This window comes from Rhipicephalus microplus, chromosome X (genome assembly GCF_043290135.1).
Source record: "Rhipicephalus microplus isolate Deutch F79 chromosome X, USDA_Rmic, whole genome shotgun sequence".
In the NCBI taxonomy this organism is placed as follows: domain Eukaryota; kingdom Metazoa; phylum Arthropoda; class Arachnida; order Ixodida; family Ixodidae; genus Rhipicephalus; species Rhipicephalus microplus.
Window position 1 is genome coordinate 190,409,115 of NC_134710.1, and position 25,477 is coordinate 190,434,591.

A 25,477-nucleotide genomic window follows, 5' to 3' on the forward strand; every position below is an offset into this window, starting at 1 on the left:
GTTGGTGCTCAGCTTTATATAATGTTAAAGAATAGAGGGTACGCGAAAAAAAGAACAAAATTGAAAACATAAAATAAACCCTCCCCCCCCAGCCACCCCTTTCTTCCTTTTTTTTTCTTTTTTCTTCCCTTCATCTCCGACGATCACCTTTAAGATGTCCATGGTCTGCATATCCTTCCTTCCACTAACGTATTGTTTCCGACCGGACGGCGCCACATGACTCCGGTGGTCCGGTGTGGGGAAAAAGAGCTTTTTTTTTTCAAGAAGTTTAAGCCTTTGACTACTCAGTGCCTTGTGGACGTCTCGTCGTTGAAATATGGGTGCTGCACATTGAAAGAGGGGTGCCGCAGAGGCTGGCGCGCGGGTTCAATGTCAATTCTGGCCCGCTCCTGGATTAAGCACTCCTGATTGCGCACAGAGTTTCTGTTTGACATGTCATGCCTGGCACTATTGGTTGGATAGTAAAGTAGAAACAGAAATAGACCGCAACTGCACTCAGAAAGAATAGTTACACTTGGAAGTATTTTTAGTTGTCCAGTGACCATCGCAGCTGCAGTGCCAGGAACACAATAATTATTGTCATTTTTGCCATTATTATTTTCTAATGCTTTAATTTGTGCTAGTGTACACGAATTCTCCTTATTCCTCTTTTGACGGTGTTAAATCGATGGATGATGTACGACTCTCATTGTACACGTTCTCGCTTCGATTTAAATCCCGTTTCTAAGAGCGTTACTGATATTTTGTCGAATGCGTGGTCGAGAAGGTTGAAATGCTTCCATGTAGGTAGACTTGGGGCTGATCTCGCATGGGCTGATTATTGAAACAAAATCTGAATGTTGTTTCTGTTTGTCGGATGTACTGATTACTGCACACGTTGCATTCGAGTAGGTATACCACATTAAAGGAATCGCATGTTAGGTTTTCTCGTATGTTAATCAAAAACTTGGATTGTGTACTGGTTGCCTGGTTGCCTTACTTCTTTCTCGCATCACTTTACATACAAGCAATCGTGACTCGAAACAAGGTCGGCATGAATTATTATGGGGTGAAGTATTGATTTGAGTGCGGACAAGCGTGTCTTTAAGGTTGCACGGCCGTCAGTAAATGACGCCAAGAGCGGATGGGAATGCGCGTTTCAGACGTTCACTTTGTTCCAGAATGTTGTAATGCCGTTTAAGGATTTTGTTCTCATTGGGGCAGTTCGTGCTGTAAGTTAAGCAGAAGTTTGTTCCATGCGGGTCTCCTTGCGATAGAGGCTTCATAAGCAAGTCATTACGCTTCAGTTTTGTAGCTTTCTGAACGGCATTATTAGTTAAGGGGGGGGGGGGGTATTTTTGTTTATCGAGCATAAGTTTTAGCCTCTGTGAGTTCGTGTCAAAATCAGCGTCTCTTGAGCAGATTCGCGTAAACCAGTGGGCCAGGCTGTAAGGAATGCTGTTTTTAAAGTGGCATGGGCAATCGCGTTAGTAATGGAGGTATTGTCGATCCGTTGGTTGGCGATATAGGGTTGTAGAACGCTTGTCTACTCCTGTCATTATAGTAACACCAAGACTCTTTACGGTTGCTTGCGAGTACGTGTGTGTGAAGTGTATGTTTGGGTGTAGTGTTGTAACTGTCTATAAAGCTGAGAAGTTCATCCTCGCTGTGGGTCCAAATAGGACAGATGTCGTCTATGTATCTTCTGTATAAAAATGATTTCCAGAAACTTTGTGCAAGAAATTCGGATTGTAGCTTTCCCACAAATATTTTGGCATAAATGGGTACCATTTTGTTGCCCATTGCAGTCCCGCTAATTTGCCAAAAATACTCTTGGTTAAATTCAAGTGAATTTAGTTCAAGGGCAATCCTCGTCAAAGTTGCGATGGCAGAGAAATCTGGGGTGTCTGATTGTCTGCGGTCTGTGTACATGTTTTTTAATGCAGCTGTGCCACCATCGTGAGAAATATTCGTATAAAATGAAGGCACATCGAAGGTAACGAAGTACGAGTTTTTTGGTACACACAGAACTGCAATGTCTCGATGAAAATTTGAGGTGTTTTTTATGTAAGACGCGAGGGTGCATTTAATGTGGCTTAATAATTTGTCCACGTACTCTGATATGGGTTCGGTTATTGTAAATATGCCTGATATGATTGGTCGACCTGGGTTACCGGATTTGTGATTTTCAGGAGGATGTAGAATCAACCTGGATGAAGGTATGCTCCTCGCATTAGTTTGTGGTGAGTGTTGGTTATTTTTTCTGCGTCCAACATTTTCTATAGTTCTGTTGATACGAGGCATTTGTATTCGTCTGTCAGATCACCTGAGAGGCGTTCGTAAAATTTTGAGTCGTCCAGTTGGCGGTATGCTTCTTTTAAACAGTTGGTTTTACTAAGGACTACAATTGCTTCTTCTTTGTCAGCGGGCATTATTGGTATGTCTGTCATAGATGCCACATTTCTCATACTCATATATATATATATATATATATATATATATATATATATATATATATATATATATTGCTACGCACTAGTGGCAGTTCAGGCTGAGAAGTATGAAGTTGTTGCTGTGGAGATTGAGAGCAAACAAGCATTCGCTATGTCTCGACCCCTTTTGTCGTTTCCTCTCGCGACAAACTAATGGAAGTGCTGGGTACTCCGACGTCCTTTGCCTGTTGGTCCTGGACCGGAAACAACCGACGCCACTACACCAGGTTTTGCTGAAGTCCATCGAAGCAGCCATCGCCTCCAAGGACTACCACCTCAATATGGTCTCCTGGCAAGCTCTGCTAGGAAAATGTTTTCCACGACCGCAACCCAGACTGGGCATGTACTGTGCAGGTACCGTGCGTCGCCAACACGCCTCGCACGCCTAACCCTTTCCAAGCGATCCCTGTGAGGATGGTGAAAACTGGTTGACCACTTCGAACGGGTGGCTGCCATCAATGACTGAGACAATCGCCGTAAGTTGAAAAAACGTCTACATCTCCCTTCTTGATGCAGCAAGTGTTTAGTACGAGAACCACGAGGCTTCTTTCGCAAGCTCGCTGGAGTGAGGCATTCAGCAACCCCGAGCGGAAAGAAACAGCTGAGCAGGCACTGTCTACACAATTTCAAATGCCGAACGAGACTGTCACCATGTTTGTTGAAGAGATGTCGTGACTGTTCCGACGATCCGGCCCGCAAATGCCAGAGGCCAAGAAAGAACGACTGTTAATGCGCGGTGTGAAGGAACAGTTTTTCGCAGGCCTCATGCGCAACCCGCCAACAATGGTGTCTAGTTCGTCTATTAGGCGATATTTATGGAGCGCATGCTTCGGCAGCGGTTATCCCAGTACGAGCGACAAACTTCCCTCACCGCTGCGTTCTCACTTGAGCCTGAGCGTTATGACCGGGAAACGCTTACACAGCTTATACGGCAGGTTGCCGAGATAAACTTCAGAAGTGTCTACAGCAGCACCTCCAAGCGTCACAGTTGTAACCGACCTCATTCGAGATAAAATCAGGCAAATGATTTCTCCATCACCACAGACCACAGTCCCGAGTCGAACCTCCCAAGCTATCCTACGCGTATGCCCTGCGAGTTTCTACCCCGTCGACGGCACGTTTCTCACATCCACCTGCTGAGACATCTCGATGCTTCCCGAACCCAATCCACCACCGAGCTTTGCAGACCGAATATTGCCCTGGCTCACGGGAGTCCACCGTATGGCGTGCAACTGACAATCGACCTTTGTGCTACCACTGTGGCGAAGCCGGACACATGTACGGCGACTGCAACTACCGAAGAATGGGCCTGCGCATATTCCACTTGGATGCCCGTTGTCCACGATATGGTGAGCGCCCGTACGAAATCGAATAGTACCTAGGAAGCAATCATCTTCCTTCTGGTCCTCAGGGACGACCGTCACGACCACCATTACCCCGTAGGCCCGCATCGCCAAACCACGTTCGAGTAGCCTTTGAGTCCACTGGTGTGAGTGGCTCAAGTCCAAACCGGGAAAACTAAGAACGGTGACTTCCGAGGTTGAGACCGCTGTTACGAGAACTGACAAATATCCTCCGATGCCACCCCCCAATGACGTACCGCTGATGCCTTCTTCTGTAACCACTAAAAGAATGTCTGCTGCTATAACCACTTCCGTTGACTGTCATCCTGTAACCACACTCGTCGATACAGGAGCTGATTACTCGTTAATGAGTGCTGCATTAGCCACCGAGCAACGCAAGGTGCTGACAACGTGGGATGGCCCACAACCGATCACCACTGGAAGTCACCTCGTGTCACCAATCGGCCAGTGCACCGCAAGACTTGAAATCTCTGCGTCTGCCTTCGTAGCACCTTTCCTTGTGCTGCCCAACTGTTCCCGACCTGTTGTACTAGGAATGCATTTCCTTCAGAAGTATGGAGTGGTCTCCATACTTTGCGATTTGTTCGTAACTTTCGCTAACTGTGTTTTTACTAATTCGGATGACGCGGAAGAACATATGCAGGTGCCTTTACGCGTTGTTGACGACCCTGTAACGTTGCCACCTCGTAGCAGCGCCTTCGTCCTTGTTGAGGGCCCACAGGAACAAACAGGCACAGGCTTCGCCGAAGGCAACGTCGCCTTGCTACTGGGTCGAGAGGTCTCCCTAACTCGTGGTATGGTAGAGCTCCGAAACAGACGGACTGCAATCTTAGTGACCAATTTCAGCGGGGAATACAAGAATTCCGCCAGACGCACCACCATAGCCCAATGGGAAACCCTCGATGATTTCAGCATCTGAGCTTCGATTACGACACACTCTACAGATCAAAGCTGTGATGTAGCCTTTACGAACCACATCAACGTTAGTCAACAGTTGGTGTAAGACGAGTGGCATAGACTATTCAGCTTTCTGTCATTTTTAGCGACTGTTTTGCCACTACATCGAAGGTCCGGCAGGCTCCGCTAACCAAACACGGAATCATCACTGAGCCAACCGTCCAACTGGTGCGTCAACACGATTACCGCGTATCACAAGAAGAACGGGATGCTATTCGTCATCAAGTCAAACAAATGCTCGATGACAACGTCACTCGACCTTAAACCAGTCCGTGGGCGTCACCTGTTGTATTGGTTAAAAAAAAGATGGCTGGCTTCGATTCCCATCACCCACCGACAAGACGGCCGAGTGTCAATTTCTCGGCCTCTGCACCTATTACAGGCGTTTCGTCAAAACTATATGTGGAGTTTAACGTCCCAAAATCACCTTATGACTACGAGAGACGCCGTAGTGGAGTGAACTGGAAATTTAGACCACGTGGGGTTCTTTAACGTGCACCCAAATCTGAGTACACGGGCCTACAATATTTCCGCCTCCATCGGAAACGCAGCCGCCACAGCCGGGATTGGATCTCGCGACCTGCGTGTCAGCAGCCGAGTACCTTAGCCACTATACCACTGTGGCGGGTCCTGGTCATTTCTGTTTGTGCAGCGTTATGGCCACTGGAGATTTTGACAGTAATTGTGGCCAAGGGTTTCTGATTTTCTGTTGCAAGAACTGTCTACTTCCCTTCTTCAGCCCCCAAAAGCCGGGGACCAAATTCAGGCCCTTGTAGAAAGCACAGCATCTTATCATTTTTTTTTGGCATTCATGGTGAAGTGCCTTCTTCAGATTCGATCAATTTGGGTAAAACTGAGCCTCCCCACCCCCTAATCACAAACCCTGGGCCCGCCTGTACGAACACACTCACCAGCCTACAAGATGACATCCACAGATTTCTTCCATATTTATGACGACTGGTCTAGAGGAACTTCATTTACTCAAAAACACAGTGTAGCTCTGTTCTACCGTTGTATTTATTTATTTTTTACATTTCTCAACCAGTTGGGCACTGAGTATAGTGTTTCATATAGGGGAGTACGAACATTAGCACATTTTTTTTCTCTGTACAACACCACGCTTCATCTTATTTTGCTTGTAGTGGCTGAATTTTCATATCTCAGTTGTGAAGGTCTGGCGCCCATTCAGCCACCCTTGTGTTTTGAAGGCAAAATACACAACACCGCGTACAAAAAGAAAATAGTTTCTTTCTCAACTTCAGTACACTTCCTACAAGCACTATCTCCTACTCTACAGTTATTTTTTTTCATAGAAGACGTGGAATGCTAGCACTAAGCGTTGAGCTATAATCTCATGATCTCGCGTTTTTTTTTATTGTGAGTGCATGGTATTACAGTATATCAGCCCAGAAATCTTCAAAAGCCCTTCTCAAATTCTTGAAGACAACATCACTGAGCGTCCGCCTATGAAACCCTGCATATATATATATATATATATATATATATATATATATATATATATATATATATATATCCTGATGAAGGCCAGACTCTAGGCCGAAACGTCGAAATAAACCACGTTGTGACCGCTCACGGAGGATCTACTAGACTATATATATATATATATATATATATATATATATATATATATATATATATATATATATATATATATATATATATATATATATATATATATATATATATATATATGTGTGTGTGTGTGTGTGTGTGTGTGTGTGTGTGTGTGTGTGTGTGTGTGTGACGCTATGATGACTGGGAGACGGGGCTTGGCTCATACGCCATGTTTATTCTATTCTGACTTCTTCCTTCTCAGCTTCTACCAACCATCGCTACCTTCTTACGTTACAGGATTCACCCTCCCCCCGAAAGGAGGCATGAATTACGAACAAGAAAAGTAAACAAGGAGAGGTCGAAAAGTCACAAATGTCAAAATTCACTATTGGTTCTATGCTCCAGAGGAGCTCCGTAAACTTTCAAAGACTTCAGGAGAGAGTGCTGCAGTCCAGTTAACACAGGAGTTTGTGTGGGCGAGGCTGACTGTGGCGTTCTGGAAAAGATAACCACGTCTTGCACAACTGCACTAACCATTACACGGCTTCAGCAGCTGCGAAGATCGAACGAGGTTGGACGTCCTTGTAGCCTTTGAAAGTCAGACGTCGTACGCACCGAATTTTCTGTCGTGAGCGCTGTATTTTGTGTCATGGCTGAGACAGAAGCATTGCTTCCAGCTTGCGTTAGCTAGAACCGAAGCTGATAATGTGATGTCTGTGTTCCTGCATTTTGCAAAAGGTAGCGTTCAGTCTGTTTCGTGGTTTTCTGTGGTGGTATTTCCGTTGGTAGGATTGTACATGATGCCTTGATATCTGGTACAGAAAACTTCCTTGACGTTTTCTTCTACGAATATATGGTCTTATTTTTTGTCGTGAATGGTGCAATCCCGGTGCTTCTTACTTGCGTGTTTCTTGACAGACTGTGACGGAGTGCCTGAGTGCTTGCGGTGTGCCAGCAGTGCTTCCGCGTCTTTCTCGGAGTTTCCTGTGGTGTTGCAGTCGGTGTATTAGCAGGCGCAGGGAGTGTCTCTGGTGGCTTTTCTTTGTGCAAAAGTGCCTGGTGTGTTGAAGTGGTCTTTGGTTTGGAGATCTTATTTTCTGATTTTCTTGAATTGGTGAGTGCGCATCTACTGAATTCCGCGTTCGTCGATGCTTTTGTGGTAGTCTATCTCGTTGTCGCATAAGTTTGTGGACTTGGCTGTGCTTGCTTTGCTGATGTTGCTCAGCAGATGGCTGTAGTAGAGCCTCTTCCGAAATGGGGCATTCATTTCCCTCGCAAGTTGACGTGTCCTGTAGACAGCTGATACATGATAATCTGGTTTCTTGCTTGTCGGGCATGTTTAATAATGTGGCACCATTGCCAGCATGCTCTTCAGAGGCTTTGGTAAGGTGGTCCAGTATGGGCGCTTCTGACAGACAGCTGCGTGCGAGGTTCGATGTATGCATTATTTCTGGATTGTTTCAATTCTTGGAGCTGTGAGCACTGGATGAGGATACCACAGGTGACGTGGCATTATTCGGTTCGAACTGCACAGTCTGCTGAGCCATATAAGCAAAGTCTTGTGATGAAAAACACCTTTTAGAGTCGTCATGGGGTGGTTGGGTATTTTCCGAATGCGTCGATAGTTCATCTATTGTGAACACGGTGTCCTTTTAAGAGCACCCGAGGAGCTGCGTGATGCAAAACCGGGTGGCAGGCTATGTATGCGAGACGAAGGATGGAGAGTATCATATGGTTGAGCAACGTCTCGTGTCATATACTCAAGCAATGACTTTGGAAGTGTCGTCTTGCGTGCAGAAAAGAGGCCCGCTCGACGGTTGTGTTTTTTCCCGAAATACGCTTGGTCGCCTGTCAGTGTACTCGTGTTCGACTTTGTGTTGTGGTAGTAGTCGATTCATGCTGGGCGTTCGTAAGCTTGAATACTGCTTGTGAAAGTGACAACTGAGTTGCCTGTCGATGGTTGGTTATAAGCGAGTCTTCGTCATTGTATTCTTGAAATCAGATGGTCATTTCTCCTTTAATCTTGTTCCATGACTCGTCATTTTGAAATATGTGGGTGAGGTAGAATTCGAAAGCCTCACCGGAGATGTAGCCGGTAAAGTTGATGACCCTTTATTAGTTTTTAGCACCACTGACGGTAAGTTGAACAAAACTGTCAATGTACGATCGACTTGAATCCTTGGAGAGCTTTTATATGTTTATGTTATATGTTAATTATATATGTTTACTATATTGTATAATATATGTAAGTGAACCTCTACATCCACTTTTTGGACAGATTTTTTTTATTATTACAGCTGTTATAAACTCTGTTTGGGTACCTACCGTTAGGATGCAAGGCATCTGTTAGCGTGACTTCACCAGTCAAAGCGTTGATAGCGAAGGGCGATGACTGGTGTGGCAAGAGCCTCGACCCAACTCGAGGTTTGGCTGATACCAGGTTATACTGAAGAGGCGGCAGAGACCTGGAATGCTCTGGGGCTGCCTCCAACCCTCCCGTGAACAGCACCAGAGGCACGACGACGGCGCTCAATGTGTAGAACGGCCAATCCTTGGGAAAATCAGGCGGGAGCTCCACCGTGGTCTCTGGAACTGTACGAGGCCACTCGACCCGGTACGCTGCATGATAAGATCCAAAAAAGATGCACATACTTAGGTACAACGAGCATCACCAACACGTTCCAAGAGCATATCCCATATGATTAGTTTTCTATCAAAAAGAGAAAGAGATAAAGGAAACACAGGAAGGTTAACCAGAGGATGACTCTACTTTCCTACGCTGTCCTTGGCAAGGGGAAGGGTGGGGGGGGGGGGGGGTTTGTTGCAGAATATTCTTTTGTATCGGGCCAGCCTATCGAAGAGGACGAAGTGGAGACCAGGCACGCTCGTGAAAAGGACAGCTTGGGATCCATGATGTTTTTGGTGCACGAAACTGTGTAGCCGTCCCTTAAGAGATTTTTCTGAACGTCACGACCATGGCAACCGCTGGCCCTTTTCGTAAGAAGCGCGGCCTAAACAAAACTGGTGTCACTCGAGTCTTAGCACTATTGACGGACCTCCTGCAGCAACAGGATCATGACGCCTCTCAGGTTAATGGGCACATAAATTACCTTGTGTACAAGGAGGCAATACAGTCGAAGCTCGATGGTGTCATCCTTGTGACCACAGATGGAGAAATTATTGACCATGAAATAGGAACAGTGCAGGAATACAACGAGAAAATTCTCTACACGATGTCGCGCGCCAAGTTCAGGCTTCAAGAACTTGAGAGGGCGGCCAGAACGCAGACTCAAGCAACTAAGCCTGGGCACACCTACCTCAGATATCTGAACTCCGCCGACGCAGCAGGCCAGGTGAAAAAGCACAGTCAGCGTTCAGTGAAACTACCGAAGCTACAGATATCAACTTTTGATGGCAGTCTCCATAGATGGCAGTCTTTTTGCGACAATTTTGATGCTACTATCCACAAGAACACTGAGCTGCCACTCAACGAAAAATTTCAGTACCTCCTCACCTACTTAACTGAGAGCGCAAAGCGAGCTGTCGGAGGCATCCGTCTACCGAAGCTAAATTCCGACCCTGCAATCAAGAACCTAACGGATCGCTTTGGACACCAGGATCTGCTTGTGAACGAGCATGTTGATCACCTCCTTGCGGAAAGCCTCGAGAAAAAGCTCGTCAGAGTTCTCAAAGCTTCGTCTGCTTCATGATAATGTGCAGTTCCACGTTATTGCCTTGGAAGGCTTCTGAGTTGCGGCCGACCAGTACGCCGTTGTCTTAAACCTTGTCTTAATGCGATGCTTGCCAGAAGATCTCGGCCTTATGCACAGACAGAAATCTAAGGAATCAAACTGTGGCTCCAGAATCACCGGAACACCTGAAAATTGAACGCTGCTAGCCAAGTAATTACTAACATTTCTCCGCATTCAACTGGAAATCCGGGAGGAGAGCCGGTTACGGTCTCGTCGTGCGTCGCAAAACGAACCCAGGACCCACATATCTGAAGAAATGTATGCCGTGCAATGCATACCATCAGTGTCAGCACTAACCGGATTTAGATGGGCTGTTAGACTGCCGTGCTCACTATATCAAACCAACGATCGTGCTATCGCTGTCTGCAACGCCAACCTATCTGCTCAGGAGAAGTGAGAAAGACTGTAGTACGACAATTGTTGCTTTCGCTGCGGAACACACAATCACATCACCAGATTGTGCCGAAAATCTATCGGCCTCAAGTGTGGTAGCTGCCAGCGGAGCCACCTGACGATTCTCTGCGAGTTATCCCGGCCAGTGGGAATCTTGACATGTAAATCTTGACATGTATGTCATGATTTACATTTCATGGTCTTACTTCTCTTGGGGCAGTTTCGCTCTCATGAGACATTGCAAAAGTGTTATGGCATGGCATGACTGCATGGCAAACACAAATGACTGTCTCTAACGTGCAAATCATGACATGCATCTCATATAAGTAATGGCTACACACCACGCTCATGGTGTGCCCGCGATCGTTTCGCTAGCTTCACATACACCAAATTTGGTATTGTGGGACGTGAATGGATGACAAAGGTATGTGTCTGATTCGAACAAGATAATCATGAGATGGGTATCATATAAAAAGAATACACGTCATGCTCAGGATGCGCTCGGTGTCGTGGCGCTAGCTTCACATGTACGAAATTTGGTATTTCGTGACGTGAATGGACGACGAAGGTAAATGACACGTCCAAGCATAGTAATCATGACATGCGTGTGATGTAACGAACATGATACGAATACGCTCATAGTGCGCTCGTGGTCATTTTTCTAGCTTCACATATACCAAGTTTGGTGTTACTTGACGTCAATAGATGACGAAGATATATGAGTGGTGGAAACATGATAATCATGATATGCATTTCATGTAAGAACATGATTACATACCGCGCTTATGATGCGCTCGTGGCTGTTTCGCTAGCTTCACATTTACCACATTTGGTATTACGTGACGTGAATGGACGACAAAAGTGAATGACACATCCAAACATGATTATCATGATATGCGTGACATGTAAAACATGACTGCATGCTACGCTCATAGCACCCTCGCGGCTGTTTTGCTAGCTTCACAAATACCTTATTCGGTAATACATGACGTTAACCAAGGACGAACGCAAATACCAGGCGCAAATATGATAATCATGACATGGAAGTCATTATGTACGGGTATTTACATGCCTGCTATTGTATGGGCTGGTATTGCGAACGTTAGTGGTGCCGTCGTTACACGACTATAACAACATACTTGCATCTTATCTGGATACCTGAGTGCGCATAGCATTTCTACGTGTGCTTACTGTGTACTACTTCTATGAGGCTCGTAACGTTGTGTTAATTTTAAAATGACATATCCAACTTCCTCATTCGTGCTTCGCATATCATCGATTCCCACTGTACGTGGGGTATGTCATTTTTATTCTTTTTATTTATATCGACCCACTGAAGCCCGAACACATGTGATATATATCCTCCAAAAGTGATGTGGCAACCACACCTCGTTGTGAAAAAAGTACAATGAACAAGTCACAATAAATGAGTGCTGATTCATAATTCTTGCTTTCTATTTCCAAATTCAGCTTGTAACATAACAGCGCAAATATTAGCTCCACACGTCGCTAATTCTAAGAACATCTTTGTCCACGCACATTCTATTTTTACACATTCATTCGAGAAGCTATAGCTTCTCGAATGAATGTTTGCCATCTCATATATATACGAGTTGGCGAACAAAGAATGAAATCAATTTTCGTTTTATCTTTCCACTCCAGCGAAACACCATTTTCAATATCACGAGGACCGAATGAAAGATGAGCAGCTGAAACAAACGGCATCAACTATACTCTATCCAAGTGGAACCTTTAAAAAGCAATATAATCACAATGTAGTACGCCGTAAATCTCGAAATGGTTGCCGTCTTTCTGAGTCGCATTTCATTGGGTAATCATAGACCTTCAAGAACAATGTAACGTTACTAAGTTCTCGTGTTCGTTAGCCTTTAGAGTAAATAATATTATAAAATATAGATAGATATAATGCTATGAATATTTTCGTTATTTTTTATTAGGATGGTGAGTGAATGGTTGTACAGTCCGACAACAGTATTATAGAAGTGAAAGTTGGGCCAGTTGAGGTTTCATGCTTGGGATGTAAAAACAGCGCAAAAATATAGACAAGGACTGAAAAAGTGACGAACATGTTGCCAGTTCAACGCCCTGTGGTCTCTTCTTCACTCCTTGCCTCTTGCGCCCCGCCACGGTGGTTTAGTGGCTAAGGTACTCGGCTGCTGACCCGCAGGTTGCGGAATCGAATCCCAACTGTGGCGGCTGCATTTCCGATGGAGGCGGAAATGTTGTAGGCCCGTGTACTCAGATTTGGGTGCACGTTAAAGAACCCCAGGTGGTCAAAATTTCCGGAGCACTCCACTACGGCGTCTCTCATAATCAAATAGTGGTTTTGGGACATTAAACCCCACAAAATGAACATCCTTGCCTCTTGCGCGGTTTTCGCAGGTCAGGTTCGGCAACGGCCTAAAACAAGGGGGGGGGGGGGGGGGGTAGTCAAATACACAACCTTTCGGTCTGCGACAATAGAGGCCAGGTACGCTACCTTCTGCGCCATGGCCACATACTCTGGAAGCACTACGAACACAACTTTTATATCTAATAGTGTTTTTTTTTTCTTGGGGCTTTTGGTGAAATGAAGTAATGCATGATGACCGCGACATTCCCGATTAGTTCTTAAACTCTTCGTTTCTACGCATCCGTCCCATTCGGCACATTTCCGATTTGAGAAGTGCCATTTTGTCGATGCAATAACACAACACCAGGTGCCCACATTACCCTTAGCGTTGGCCTCGCTCATAGCGTCTGTTCGTGCCAAAAATAGCTCTGCGTCGAAGGCTGTAAGTATACGTTCTTCACTTAGGCGTGCCTGGCGAAAAATTCCGGCCGGCCAACAGCGTCGACACGACGCGCTTTGCGGGTCCTTCTAATCTGTCAGTGGCGTTTATTCGGCTGAATTATTTGAGTGTCCGAGCTCCTGCGAACACCCAACTGAATCTGCCCAATAAATATATCATGCCTTGAATACGGCTATACCTTATCCTAAGTTCGGTGTCGATCCAGTGACGGCTGTCCTGGCTGTCACATCACTTTCTCTGATTCAATTCTCACTGTTGACTACTACAGCTAGCTACCACAAGTGTTTATGACTACGAAGGTTTGTTTATTCATTAGTCATGAGCCTTATGTCATGGGAGTGGAGATGTATCACTAAGCGATGGTGTGGGTGCGTTCATGTTAACTGGTGCCATAGCTGTCAAACTTTAAAATGTGTTGTGCAAGCTCTCTTATATGAATGTACCCTAAACGTTCAACTAATTTTGTGAGGACAAGCTTCATCTTTGTGTTATACCGTATCCTATGACGGAGGGATCAATCGTGTGTGTGTGTGTGTGTGTGTGTGTGTGTGTGTGTGTGTGTGTGCGTGTGTGTGTGTGTGTGTGCGTGTGTGCGTGTGTGCGTGCGTGCGTGCGTGTGTGTGTGTGTGTGTGTGTGTTTTCTGAAGAACGAGTAGAAAGCCTAGAAGTGATAACAGTAGTTAACAAGATGTAATGCATATTCCTTCACATACACGTGAGGTCAGCCAAGATTATAATCATCCCTCGTTCTGTACACCCAATTTAATATCTCAGAAAGGAAGAAACATTTACCAAAATTGGCCGTCATGGACAGTCGGGCCTCATGAACAGGAGACAGATTCGCAGTATGTTATTCCTCCACTTTCAATTTGATTTATATATATATATACACCTCTTCATGTTGTGCTGGATTTCCTGACATTTTAGGGTTGTAAAGGGCGGTCAGAGACGCCTCTTCCATGGCTGAGGTACTTTTCTCCTCTATCCAATGCAGCGCACGATTTTGAGCGCTAAATGAGCGATTAGGCAAAATGATTAAATAACCAAACTACTAGAACGATAATGCTCGCGGTGTTCTGAATTTAAAAACTGGCTATATCAGACACAATAACGTTCTTTTTCAATGCCTAAAAGAGGGTGGAAACGGCTGATAGGGTGTTGAAAATTAATACAGCTTCACACTATAGGAGTGAAGGAAGTGCGGAGTTAAGCATCCTTTGTTTTTCTTCAGCTTCGCTTTGTTTCTCTTTGTTTCTTCTCTTCTTTTTTTCTCTTTTTTCTATCTTTATTTGATTTGATTCATTTTCACCTTTTTAGTTTCTTTCTCTATGTGTTATACTTCTTGCTTTTTTCTTTCATATCTCTAGTATTTTTCGCTTTCTTCCTCTTTTTTTCTATTTTTATAAGTGGTTTTGCCTGCGTTGCTCCAAGTGGACTAGTTGTTTTTGCTGATGATAAGTGATCATCATCAAGGCGCTCGAAGAACAAGAGGAAAAAGACCTCTTCGGTGGAAGAGCGCGCTCAATGTTATGATGAATTAAGGCCTGACCACATGCACCCGTTGCAGCCGTCAGTGCATTGCATTTTTACGCGGCACCGCACCCTCTCTCTATGAAGAGAGAGGGCGTATATCTTCGCGTGACTCCGCGTCCTCACTCTTCATAGAAAGATGGTGCGGCGCTACGTCAAAATGCAACCCACTGACGCGCTACAACGGCTACGTCTGATCAGGCCTTTAAGCTAAGCGACCACGATCGCACACGACAACGCATGACAACATACCACCGCTGGACCCGCTAAAATGCTCCGTGCTGAAAAGATTATGGAAAGTGTGCCTTGCTCTGCAATTTATGTTGTGAAGAGGTAATTAAAAGGCTTGAGAGAAAGAAGTTTGTCGTGTATACGTTGTCGATTCATAGCCCCACCGGTTTGGTCTAGTGGCTAAGGTACTCGGCTGCTGACCCTCAGGTCATGGGATTGAATCCTGGCTGCGGCGGCTGCATTTTTCATGGAGGCAAAAATGCTGTAGGTCCGTGTGCTCAGATTTGGGTGCATGTTGTGAAAGCGCAGGTACAAGAGCAGGATTACGATCGTGGGTGTGCTCCTCGGGGCACACGGCAGCCGCTGGCAGCGGGAAATCGCGACGGAGGCTTAGAGGAAGTACCTGGTCTGGTTTTGCGTCTTCCCTGTGGGATTCTGGGCCAGGCAGCCTCGAAACACCTACATTTGGCGCCCAACAGGAACAACCCTGCCCCTGGGCCAAGGACATCGAAGTACGTGGCAGTATGTGACCATGGTCCTGATGACGCGGCTGACCGTGTCTACCTTTTCTAACGAAAACTCTAAAAACTCAGTGGTTAATTTTATTGATGAATTTTTTGTGTACTTGACCATCAGCGGCTTTTTTGGAGACCGACGTGCTTCGGCGGGTCCTTCCAGTTGCCATGCGCGGTGCTGCAGAAGAATGGCGGCGTCTTCAACCTTCCTTTCAGTCATAGGATCAGTTCATCACAGCATTCTGGGAAGGGTTCCTGCTGGTCGCCTATACGACTACCGTATCCGGCGTGAGCTTGGCGTCCGAATGGAACATCCAGAAGAGTTTCTGCGTCATTACGTTTGGGCCATGCAGGAGCTCTTCCGTCAGATGAATCCTACAGCTCCTGAGACCATTAATGTTTCGCACGTTATCCAGCGATGCAACCCCTGTTTCCAGGTAAGCCTGTTCGGCCACTCCTTTTCATCCATCTAGAAGCTTGCTCGCTTTGCTCAGTGCCGAGCCATCTAAACCGACCGTATACGTTGTCGCGGAGGGGGAGATGGGGTCCGCGGAGGCATGGCAGAGGCCCATTGGTGCCGCCAGGATGTATGGAATATTGCCGGCGTGGAGGTCGATGCCGTGTGTGGAGACGCCGAATGACGAGACGGAGCTGCGGTCCAAGAAAGAGCTGCCGATAGTGATATAGTGATGAAGTTGACAATAGGAGGAAAAAGAAGAAAAAGGGAAAAGACACGATGACATGTGGTACAGTGATCTGGAGGCAGAAGACGAGCAGAACATGGAAGGCAATTAATGCATAGAGAGGGACTGCGCTGCAAGCTGGGAGGAAGAAGGTTGCAGCACGAATGGCGAAAATGAACATGTGGAGGCCGTCACGTATTACGACAAGACAGGAGAGCAAGCTCGTGGCTACCCTTGCGGCTGATGTGGGTCGTCTCAATCAGGTAACCTTGCAGCATGATACCCGTATCGAAAAGCTAGAGTGTGAATTGGAACTCCAGACTAATGAACATGTCGGACTCAAGCACACGCACGATGTCTACGAATTCATGGCAACCACCACCATTTTTTACTTGGAAGATGAGGTTCGAACTTGGGAAAAAATGCTCGCAGATGCCCAGCAGCACCTGAGGGATCAGTAACAGCAGTCTTCGCAGTTTTAAACGCAGTTGCTGGGGAGGGACACTGAACAGGCAAATATGCGGTGCAGTCATGAAGAGAAGCTTCAGCGGCAGCGTGCACTCCAGGAATCTCAGCTGATTGAGCTACGATGCAAGCAGCTCACCTCCGTGCGCAGATCCCCCAGGCCCAGCGGGACCAAGAACGAGAAGCTAGTCAAGCGCAGGCACGAGTTGTGGAACTGAACAAGGAGGCCGACTACAAAAAGAACCAGGAGCGGATCCAGCAGCTCGAAGTCAGCCAGAGCCCCGCTGTGGTGGAAAAGTGACTAAGTTACTCGGCTGCTGACCCGCAGATCGCGGGATCGAATCTCAGCTGCAGAGGCTGCATTTCCTATGGAGGCGGAAATGCTGTGGGCCTCTGCTCTCAGATTTAGGTGCACGTTAAAAAACCCCAGGGGGTCAAAATTTTCTGAGCCCTTCACTACGACGTCTCTCATAATCTTATGGAGGTTTTGGGACGTGAAACCCTACATATCAATCAAATTATTCAAAGTCGGCCAGAAGACTTTCTCGACAAAGTTCTCCAAACCAGAGACGCAGCTGGGTTTTGTGTCGCATTCTCAGACAGCTTTGAAGCACAGCCTAAGGAGGAGCGAAGATGAACTACACACCATGAAGGAAAAGCTTGCGAAGCTAAAACAGGTGCTGTACTCAGCTGATATATAGAACAAGAGGCTGATGGAGTGGCTTGAGGTAAAGAAGCAGCAAACGGATAAACAAACAGGCTGGAACAGAAGGTGACGCTGCTGCAGGTGTCCTTGGAGACAGTGACAGAGAAGGTAGACACGTTCAAGAAGGAACCAGCGGCGAAAGCGAGTATTTGCACCAGCGTATGTGGCCTGGAGTGCAAAGTGGCTGTCCTCGAGGTCCGAAACTAAGTCGAGAAAGGAGATGAAAGGTAATCTGGCATAAACATCAGCGAGGGTGGAGACGTGAGTTCCAGAGGCATTAGCAGTCAGAGCCTCTGCGGGGACGTCACGCTTCCACAGCTGCCGAGCTTGCCGATGTTCAGTGACTACTACGTGGAGGAGCGCCCGCCATCAAGACGTGAGTGGTCCGGGTGGCTATAACGGCAAAAGATGATACAGCGAGATGTTTACTACGATCAAGGCACCATGCAACAATGTCAGCACCAGGGGTCTACTGTGATTACTTGGTGCCCGCGAGCTCAGTGGGACCGGATCTGCACCAGGAGCATTGGCTTCTTGTCATATTGCCACCGACGGCCGTGGGCAATAACCTGAGTGAGACCGGTGCGCCTCCGTCTTCGGGTGGTGGTGGAGATGGTGCCCCTTATCGAGTCCACGGCTACGTCGTCTGGCAGCCCATGAGGTATCCCGAGGTGTCGCTTGACTGCCCCGACATGTGGTTGTGTACATCACGTGCGGTCAGCTGTAGCTAGGGCAAGTTGCTACCGCAGCGCCTCTTTCTCCCCACTTTCACCGGAGGGCAGGGACTGTGTGGGAGTGCTGGAAGAAGAGGTGGATTACGATCGTCAGTGCACTTGGGGCACGTGACAGCCACTGGCAGCGGGCAGTTGCGGCCAAGGCTTAGAGCAATAAGCAAGGTTCCTGGTCTTACTGCGCGTCTTCCCTGCAGGGTTCTGGGCCGAGCAGCCTCGAAACACCTACAACGTTAAAGAAACACAAGTGGCAAAATTTCCGGAGCCCTTCACAACGGTGTCTCTCACAATCATGCTGTGGTTATGGGACGTTAAATCTCACATATATATCCATCACCGTTGCTGCTCTATTGATTTTTAATACTGTTTTGTCGAGAGGGCAAAGCAATGAATGCGAGAGTGAGAAATCGCAATTTTGTGTGAAGTAAGGCTGGCAAATGGATCATGAGAATATCATCTTAACTTGACAAAACTGTGGTGTAAGGGAGCATGGCCGCTTCATACAGCGAAGTTGTGATGTTAGCAGTAGTCTGAATGTGAAGTAACCGGACCGTTTGATGATGTCCACCGGGACAGCACGAACACCAGCTCTAGCAACCCCATCCTTATGATCAAAGCTAGAAGTTGCCATTCGAGAGGCACCTCTCCCTTCTCTCGGCTCCACTTATGCTACTTCGCTAAACTAAAGCTGGGCTAGGCGTTTACTATCTGTTTAAGAGGCAATCAAAGTCAGCCTCCCAACCTTTACTACAACGGAATGGCTGGCTCCTTTCCCTTCTGCTTCAAGCTAGTTCGTCGTCTGCGCTCGCACGCTATTACTCGCACGTGGAACATGCTATACGCGGTGCAATCTAACTTATTTGTATTTTAATAGTGAGGGAAACAACTTGATTGACGATCCGGCATAAAAGGGAAGGGTTATACAAAATAAAGCTGGACACTACCGTGCTCGGACGTCCCATATCAGCAACCTATACTCGCATCAATATAACGGCTATGAGAAAAGCCCACACAGAGCATCTATATAAATGTGGCAATAATATATGCGCTGGATGAACGAGTTGTACTCTTCATACGCACAAATAAGGATCACTTCAATGTGATAAATTAACCTGGATTTCATTCATCTGTGGTTTGTTTGACAACATTGAGATTTTTTTTAATGCGCTAGCGTTCAACTTCACTCCTTTTTTTGTAATGCCAGCCGTAATGTGCCTGTATTCTTTTTCAGATAATACTCTGAAATTTTCAGTTCAGGGTTTAAAAAAATAATTAGTATGAACTACTTTTTTGTGCGTCATAACTGACTCAGATACTTAATAAGATAGTTCTGCAGACTCAAGGGTAAGATAAATACAAATAACCTATATATATATATATATATATATTTACATATATATATATATATATATATATATATATATATATATATATATATATATATATATATATATATATATATTTACATATATATATTTACGTAAGAGGTAAGGTAACTTAATGGGGGTTTTTAATGGGCCCTGAGTCCGCGATCACAGTCTGATGATGACTATTATTCCGCAGCCATGACTCGTACCCACTCAGGAGGATCGCAGTAGAAGCAACGTCGTCTTCTCTACCCGCTCTTCCCTTGTTTTTCCTGGTAGTGACACTTCGTGTCATTCCCCCTGTCTCAGACGAAGCCCTCTGGGCGAGTGATTCTTGTATCCTTCAAGTAAACGGCTTCAGGCGGGCAACATGCGTCACCTCTGTCTTACATGAACGTCGGCCACTAGTGGTGACACGTGCAATTTCACAGTTGACCTCGCTGAGACGATGGAGTATCACGAATGAACCGGCGTAGTGAGCCAGTAGCTTTTGGCTCAATCCACGTCTGCGTATTAGTGTCCACACCCACACTAGATCACCGGGGGCATAGGTTACATGCCGGTGTTGACTGTCGTAGCGAGTTTTTGAGGACTCTTGCGCTGCCAGTGTACGTAAGCAGGCAAGTCTACGTGTCTCTTTTGCACGACACAAAGTTTCCGCAATTGTTAAATCAATCGTCATGGACGAGAAAAGAAAAGATAGTATCCAGCGTATGTCGAGGTGAGCGAGCGTAGAGCAGATAGAAAGGGCTGTAGCCTGTCGTTTCGTGTTTCACCGTGTTGAAGGCGTACGTGACGAATGGTAATACTTCATCCAAGTTTTTGTGGTTGGAGGCGACGTACATTGACAACATGTTGATGAACGTTCGGTTTGTGCGCTCAGTGAGGCCGTTAGTTTGTGGATGATATGCAGTTAAGTGTCGGAACTTGGAGGCACATAAACGAAGTAATGATTCCACAATATCAGTGGTAAATTGTCGTCCACGGTCACTTATTATCACGCGAGGCGGCCCGTGTCGGAGGATGACTGAATGCAACAGGAACTCCGAAAGCTGGACGGCCGTGGCGGAGGATAAGGGAGCCGTTTCGTAGTACCGCGTCAGGTAGTTGGCGCATACAAATATCCACTGGATGCCTTTTGAGGAGCGTGTAAATGGTCCCATCAGATCAATGCCGACCTTTTCAAAAGGGGAATCGGGAGGCTTTACAGGTTGCAGGTGACCAACTGGACCGGAGGTGGGCCGCTTGTGGCTCTGACACTGCGTACAGTTGGCCACGTAGTTTCGAATCATCTTGCTCATTTTCGGCCAGTAGAACCGCTCTTTCGTGCGACTAAGTGTTCGTGTGGTTCCAAGATGGCCAGAGGCGGGGTCATCATGCGTGAGACGCAGAACAGACGTTTGGATGAACGCAGGAGCCACCAGCAGAAAGTGAGCGCCCGTCGTGGACAAGTTTCTCTGGTAAATAAGACCATTTCGGACGGCGAATCGGCCTTCACCTAATGACTTTCTTGCTTCAGGGAAGAGAGCTTTCAAGCTTGCGTCATTACGCTGCTCAGTGGTGAAAGTAATGGCATCGGGAAAGCCAGACGACAGAGAAGCGATATGGTGGTCGAAGTTATTGGCTTCAGATCTTGTCGCTAGCAGCATCCTGGAGAGGCAATCTGCATGCGTATAGACGGCCAATCTTGTATGAAATGGTGAAGACATATTCTTGCAAACGAATGGCCCATCGTGTGAGGCGGCCAGATGAATCACGAAGGTTGAGTAGCCAACACCGGGAATGGTGATCTGTGACGATAGTGAACGGGCCACCGTAGATGTTTGAGCGAAACCGTTGCACGGCAAAAACTACCGCTAGGCATTCCTGTTCGGTCACTGTGTAGTTGCGTTCAGGCTTGCTTAAAGAACGACTTGCGTACGCCACAACGTGTTCCTTCTTGCCAGAACGCTGAACTAGAACGGCACCGATGACGGTGCCACTTGCGTCTGTGTGAATTTCCGTGGGCGATGAAATATTGAAGTGCCGAAGTATTGGCTGCGAAGTTAACAAACATTTCAGCTGGTGAAAATCAGCATCACACTCGGAGGTCCACTGAAACATGCTGTTCTTGCGTAGAAAACTCATCAGGGGGTGAATGACATCCGCAAACCTGGGTACGAACCGGAGGAAATACGAGAAGCACCCGATGAAGCTACGCAGTTTTTTCGCAAATTTAGGACGCTCGAACGATTCCACGGCTGCTGTCTTTTGTGGGTCAGGTCTAATGCCATCTTTGTCGACGAGATGTCCCAACACCGATTTCTGTTGTTCGCCAATGTGGCACTTTTTTATTCAATACAAGGCCAGATTTTTCAATGCAGTTGAGCACAAGGTCTAGGCGAGTGTTGTGCTCCTCAAACGTACGTCCAAAAATTACGACGTCGTCAAGGTAACACATGCATATATGCCATTTTAAACTACGCAATATAGAGTCCATATATCTTTCAAATGTCGCAGGAGCATTACATAATCCAAATGGCATAACGTTGAACTCGTAAAGTCCGTCGATCGTAACGAATGCCGTCTTTTCTTTGTCAGCTGTGTGCATCAGAATTTGCCAGTAACTTGATCTCAGGTCAACAGACGAAAAGTAGGCCACGGAATACATGCAGTCTAGAGCGTCATCGATGCGCGGCAGTGGATCGACGTCTTTCTTGGTAACAGAATTCAGTCGGCGGTAGCCAACGCAAAACCTCCACGTACCATCCTTCTTCCTCACTAGAATAACGGGAGCAGCCCACGGACTTGCCGATTCCTCTATTATTCCTTTTTCCAGCATTTCTTGGACTTGCTCGTCGATGATCTTGCGCTCCGATTGTGCCACTCGGTAAGGTTTCTGCCTAATGGGATGTGCCGACTCGGGGCGGATCTGATGACGTATCCGGGATGCTGGGATTAAAGGCCTTTGGCTGTTTTTAGAAAAATCGAACACTTTCGAGTGCTTAGATAGAACGTCGAGCAGTGTATGTATGACGTTCGCTTTGGTCAAGTGATTTGCTGACCATTTGTAGCGATTGGGCATCCTCAGAACCTTGTAAGCCTAGATGTTCATTTTGGTCTGTAGCATCAACAAGCACAACCAGCGTCGTAGATGATTCGGGTCTAAATACTCCAAGTTTCACGCCGCCTGGCAAAACTGCAGGCTCCATGGAACTGTTCATTGTCCACATACCTGCCCGTTCATCAACGACTAACACTGTACAATGAGGAATGAGGATGTTCTTTTTAAGGCATGCCAAGGGAATCGGTTCGAGCGTGGTGTCAAACATGCCACGGTGGTTACTGGAACATGTCACGGGAACACACACATCAGAAAATGCAGGAACGACTGTGTCCACGGAGACAAAAAAGATGCATTTCTCTGGACAGGAATTTTTTAAGAGCGCCGTTGGGAAAGTACCTTGTGTAGAAAGGTGCCCATTTCTGCAATCTACAGTTGCCCCACACTCACACAAGAAGTCGATACCCAAGATAACGTCATGTGTAGACCGCGGAATAACCGAAAACTCTGTGCAAAACACCTTGCCACACAGCGAGACGTCCACAGTACAATATCCCACCGGACACAACACGTCACCACTTACACCACGAAATATCACCCCACGGTTCACGCAAAACATCACTTTAGTCCTAGCAGGTTCTTCGAATTTACATTCATCACTGAGACTTTCGTGCCTGTATCCACAAGTGCCATAGTAGCCACTCCATCAACAACTACATGAACTTTGTTCTTCAACATAAACGCTTACGGGGGTTTATCTGTAGAAAGCACCTGTGATCTCGTGGCCTTACCCCCCCTGGCCGCACCGACTAGTTTTCCGGTGGCGGTGTCCATGCCCGTCGCTGTGGCGACGGCGATCGGGCAGCACGTGGAGCTGGTAGTGGCGTCAAACTTCGATCAGAGGCCGGCGAAGGGTAGCGTGATCCGGCAGGTGCGCGTGGTTTTCGTGATTTGGGGAGCGGATGGTCGAACGGGTGGTGAGACATGTACCAAGACTGTCGCTGATATGGGCGGTGGTCACAAAAACGTGCGATGTGACCCAGGACGCCACAGTTGTAGCACACTGCAATCGGTCGAAGAGCACGTGGCTGCTCAGAGTAACAACTCCTCTCGGAAGGCATGAGATAGTGGTGCCGCTCTTCAGGGGCACTGTAGGCAGGCGATGTTGGGTAAACAGGCAGGCGAAAACTTCGTTCGGAGTTTGGAGGTGGTTGACGTGGGAATCTAGCCTGCTGTGTGCCTTAATATTCATAAGCATCTGCTGCGTTGATCGATGGTTGCCATGTTGGAAGAGAAACAGGAGTCCGCACACGTTCTGGTTCGCTTGCGTACGCATCCTGAAAATCGCTGGGCGATGATAGGTCTGCTGACATCGAAGGAGCTCTTCTCTGACGATTTGCCGTATGGTCAAAGCAAGGTCGTAAGGCGGCACTGTTTCAACACTAGCCACAGCGGGGACGTCGGAAAGGTGGCCGAATTTCGGAGAAATTCGGCGCATCTTGAGGGATTGAAAGGTACGACAGTGCTTCATCGCGTCGGACACGGAGTTCAAGCAGTCTTTCCCAATTAAGAAATTGTACACGTCTTCTGCTATACCCTTGAGAACGTGTCCAACCTTCTCTTTTTCAGACATCCTCGCATTGACGATGTTGCACAGCTTCAAGACTTCTTGAATGTACGTCGTACATGTTTCTCCTGGAAGCTGTGCCCTCTGAGACAATGTCTGCTCCGCACGTTTCTTCTTTGCGTCCGAATCATCGAAGCACTTCTGCACTTCTTTAACAAAACGTTCCCCAGTCGTGAACATGTCGTCGTGGTTCTCGTACCACATGAGGGCGGTGTCAGTTAACGAGAATACTACATGATTGAGCTGTTCGTTTAAGTCCCAGACATTGCTTCTGCTCACCCGCTTGTAGTTCTTGAGCCACACGTCGACGTCTTCTCCTGAGGTCCTACCGAAGTTTGGTGGCACTCTGTAGTACGGCACGGAACCCATCGGAGTTAGCCTCGAAGCGTTGGATGGTGGCTCTTGGGCCATTACGATCGGCGAAGGTGGAACTCCGGCGAGGCGGCGGCTGCGACGAAGTCCTAGGAAGCTCCCGTCTTTGGGTTCGTTCTACCCTGCACCTTCCACCAAATTGTTATGTAAGGTAAGGTAACACAAAGGGTTTTTTTATGGGCCCTGAGTCCACGATCAGAGTCTGATGATGATCATTCCACAGCCATGACTCGTACCCACTCAGGGGGATTGCAGTAGATGCAACGTCGTCTTTCTTCTCTACCCGTGCTTCCCGTGTTTTGTCTGGTAGTGACACTTCGTATCAATATATATATATATATATATATATATATAGGAGGGTGTTTTGTTGGTATTACTTTTACTTGGTGGGGGAAGGTCCACAATTTTTGACGAGAGTATAATAGCCACCAAAGAGTCAATGTGTGTCATTACGACACTTATATACGTGGCAAGTGAGAAGTCACACAAAAAATTGAATGACATTTTTAGAGTTTGATGCATACTGTAAGGCACATCCATCCCCATTTTGGTTGAGCCGATTTTCTAAAAGATTGCAGTAATTAAAACTACATCGCTACAGGTTGCAAAACGTGTTTGTAATGCCATTTGAGAGGGGTTCATTTGATTTAGGTTAACGGCATTTAGAGCGCATAAGGAGCCCTTATTTATAATTGCAAATGAGTGGTTATTTACGGGAAAATGTTCAGCTGTAAAAAAGGGCCCTCTTAGGGAAAACATATTTCCCCAGTCATCGGCGTACAACTCCCGCACATTCTTTTCCTTTAATCAAAGCGTGTGGATCTTCCATAGTATATTCGTATATGCCCCTACTGGTAAAGCTATCTACAATGTTTTCTAAGG

The 25,477-nt window shown here is 46.7% G+C and overlaps 1 protein-coding gene across 1 annotated transcript in view; it reads right to left on the reverse strand.

The window, feature by feature from the left end:
• LOC119175570 (uncharacterized) overlaps positions 1–25,477 on the reverse strand; it is a 366,504-nt gene that overhangs the window by 157,669 nt on the left and 183,358 nt on the right. The window contains exon 2 of the mRNA XM_075878397.1: positions 8,693–8,986. Coding sequence (XP_075734512.1) covers positions 8,693–8,986 — 294 coding nt within the window. The remainder of the gene's footprint in view (positions 1–8,692; positions 8,987–25,477) is intronic.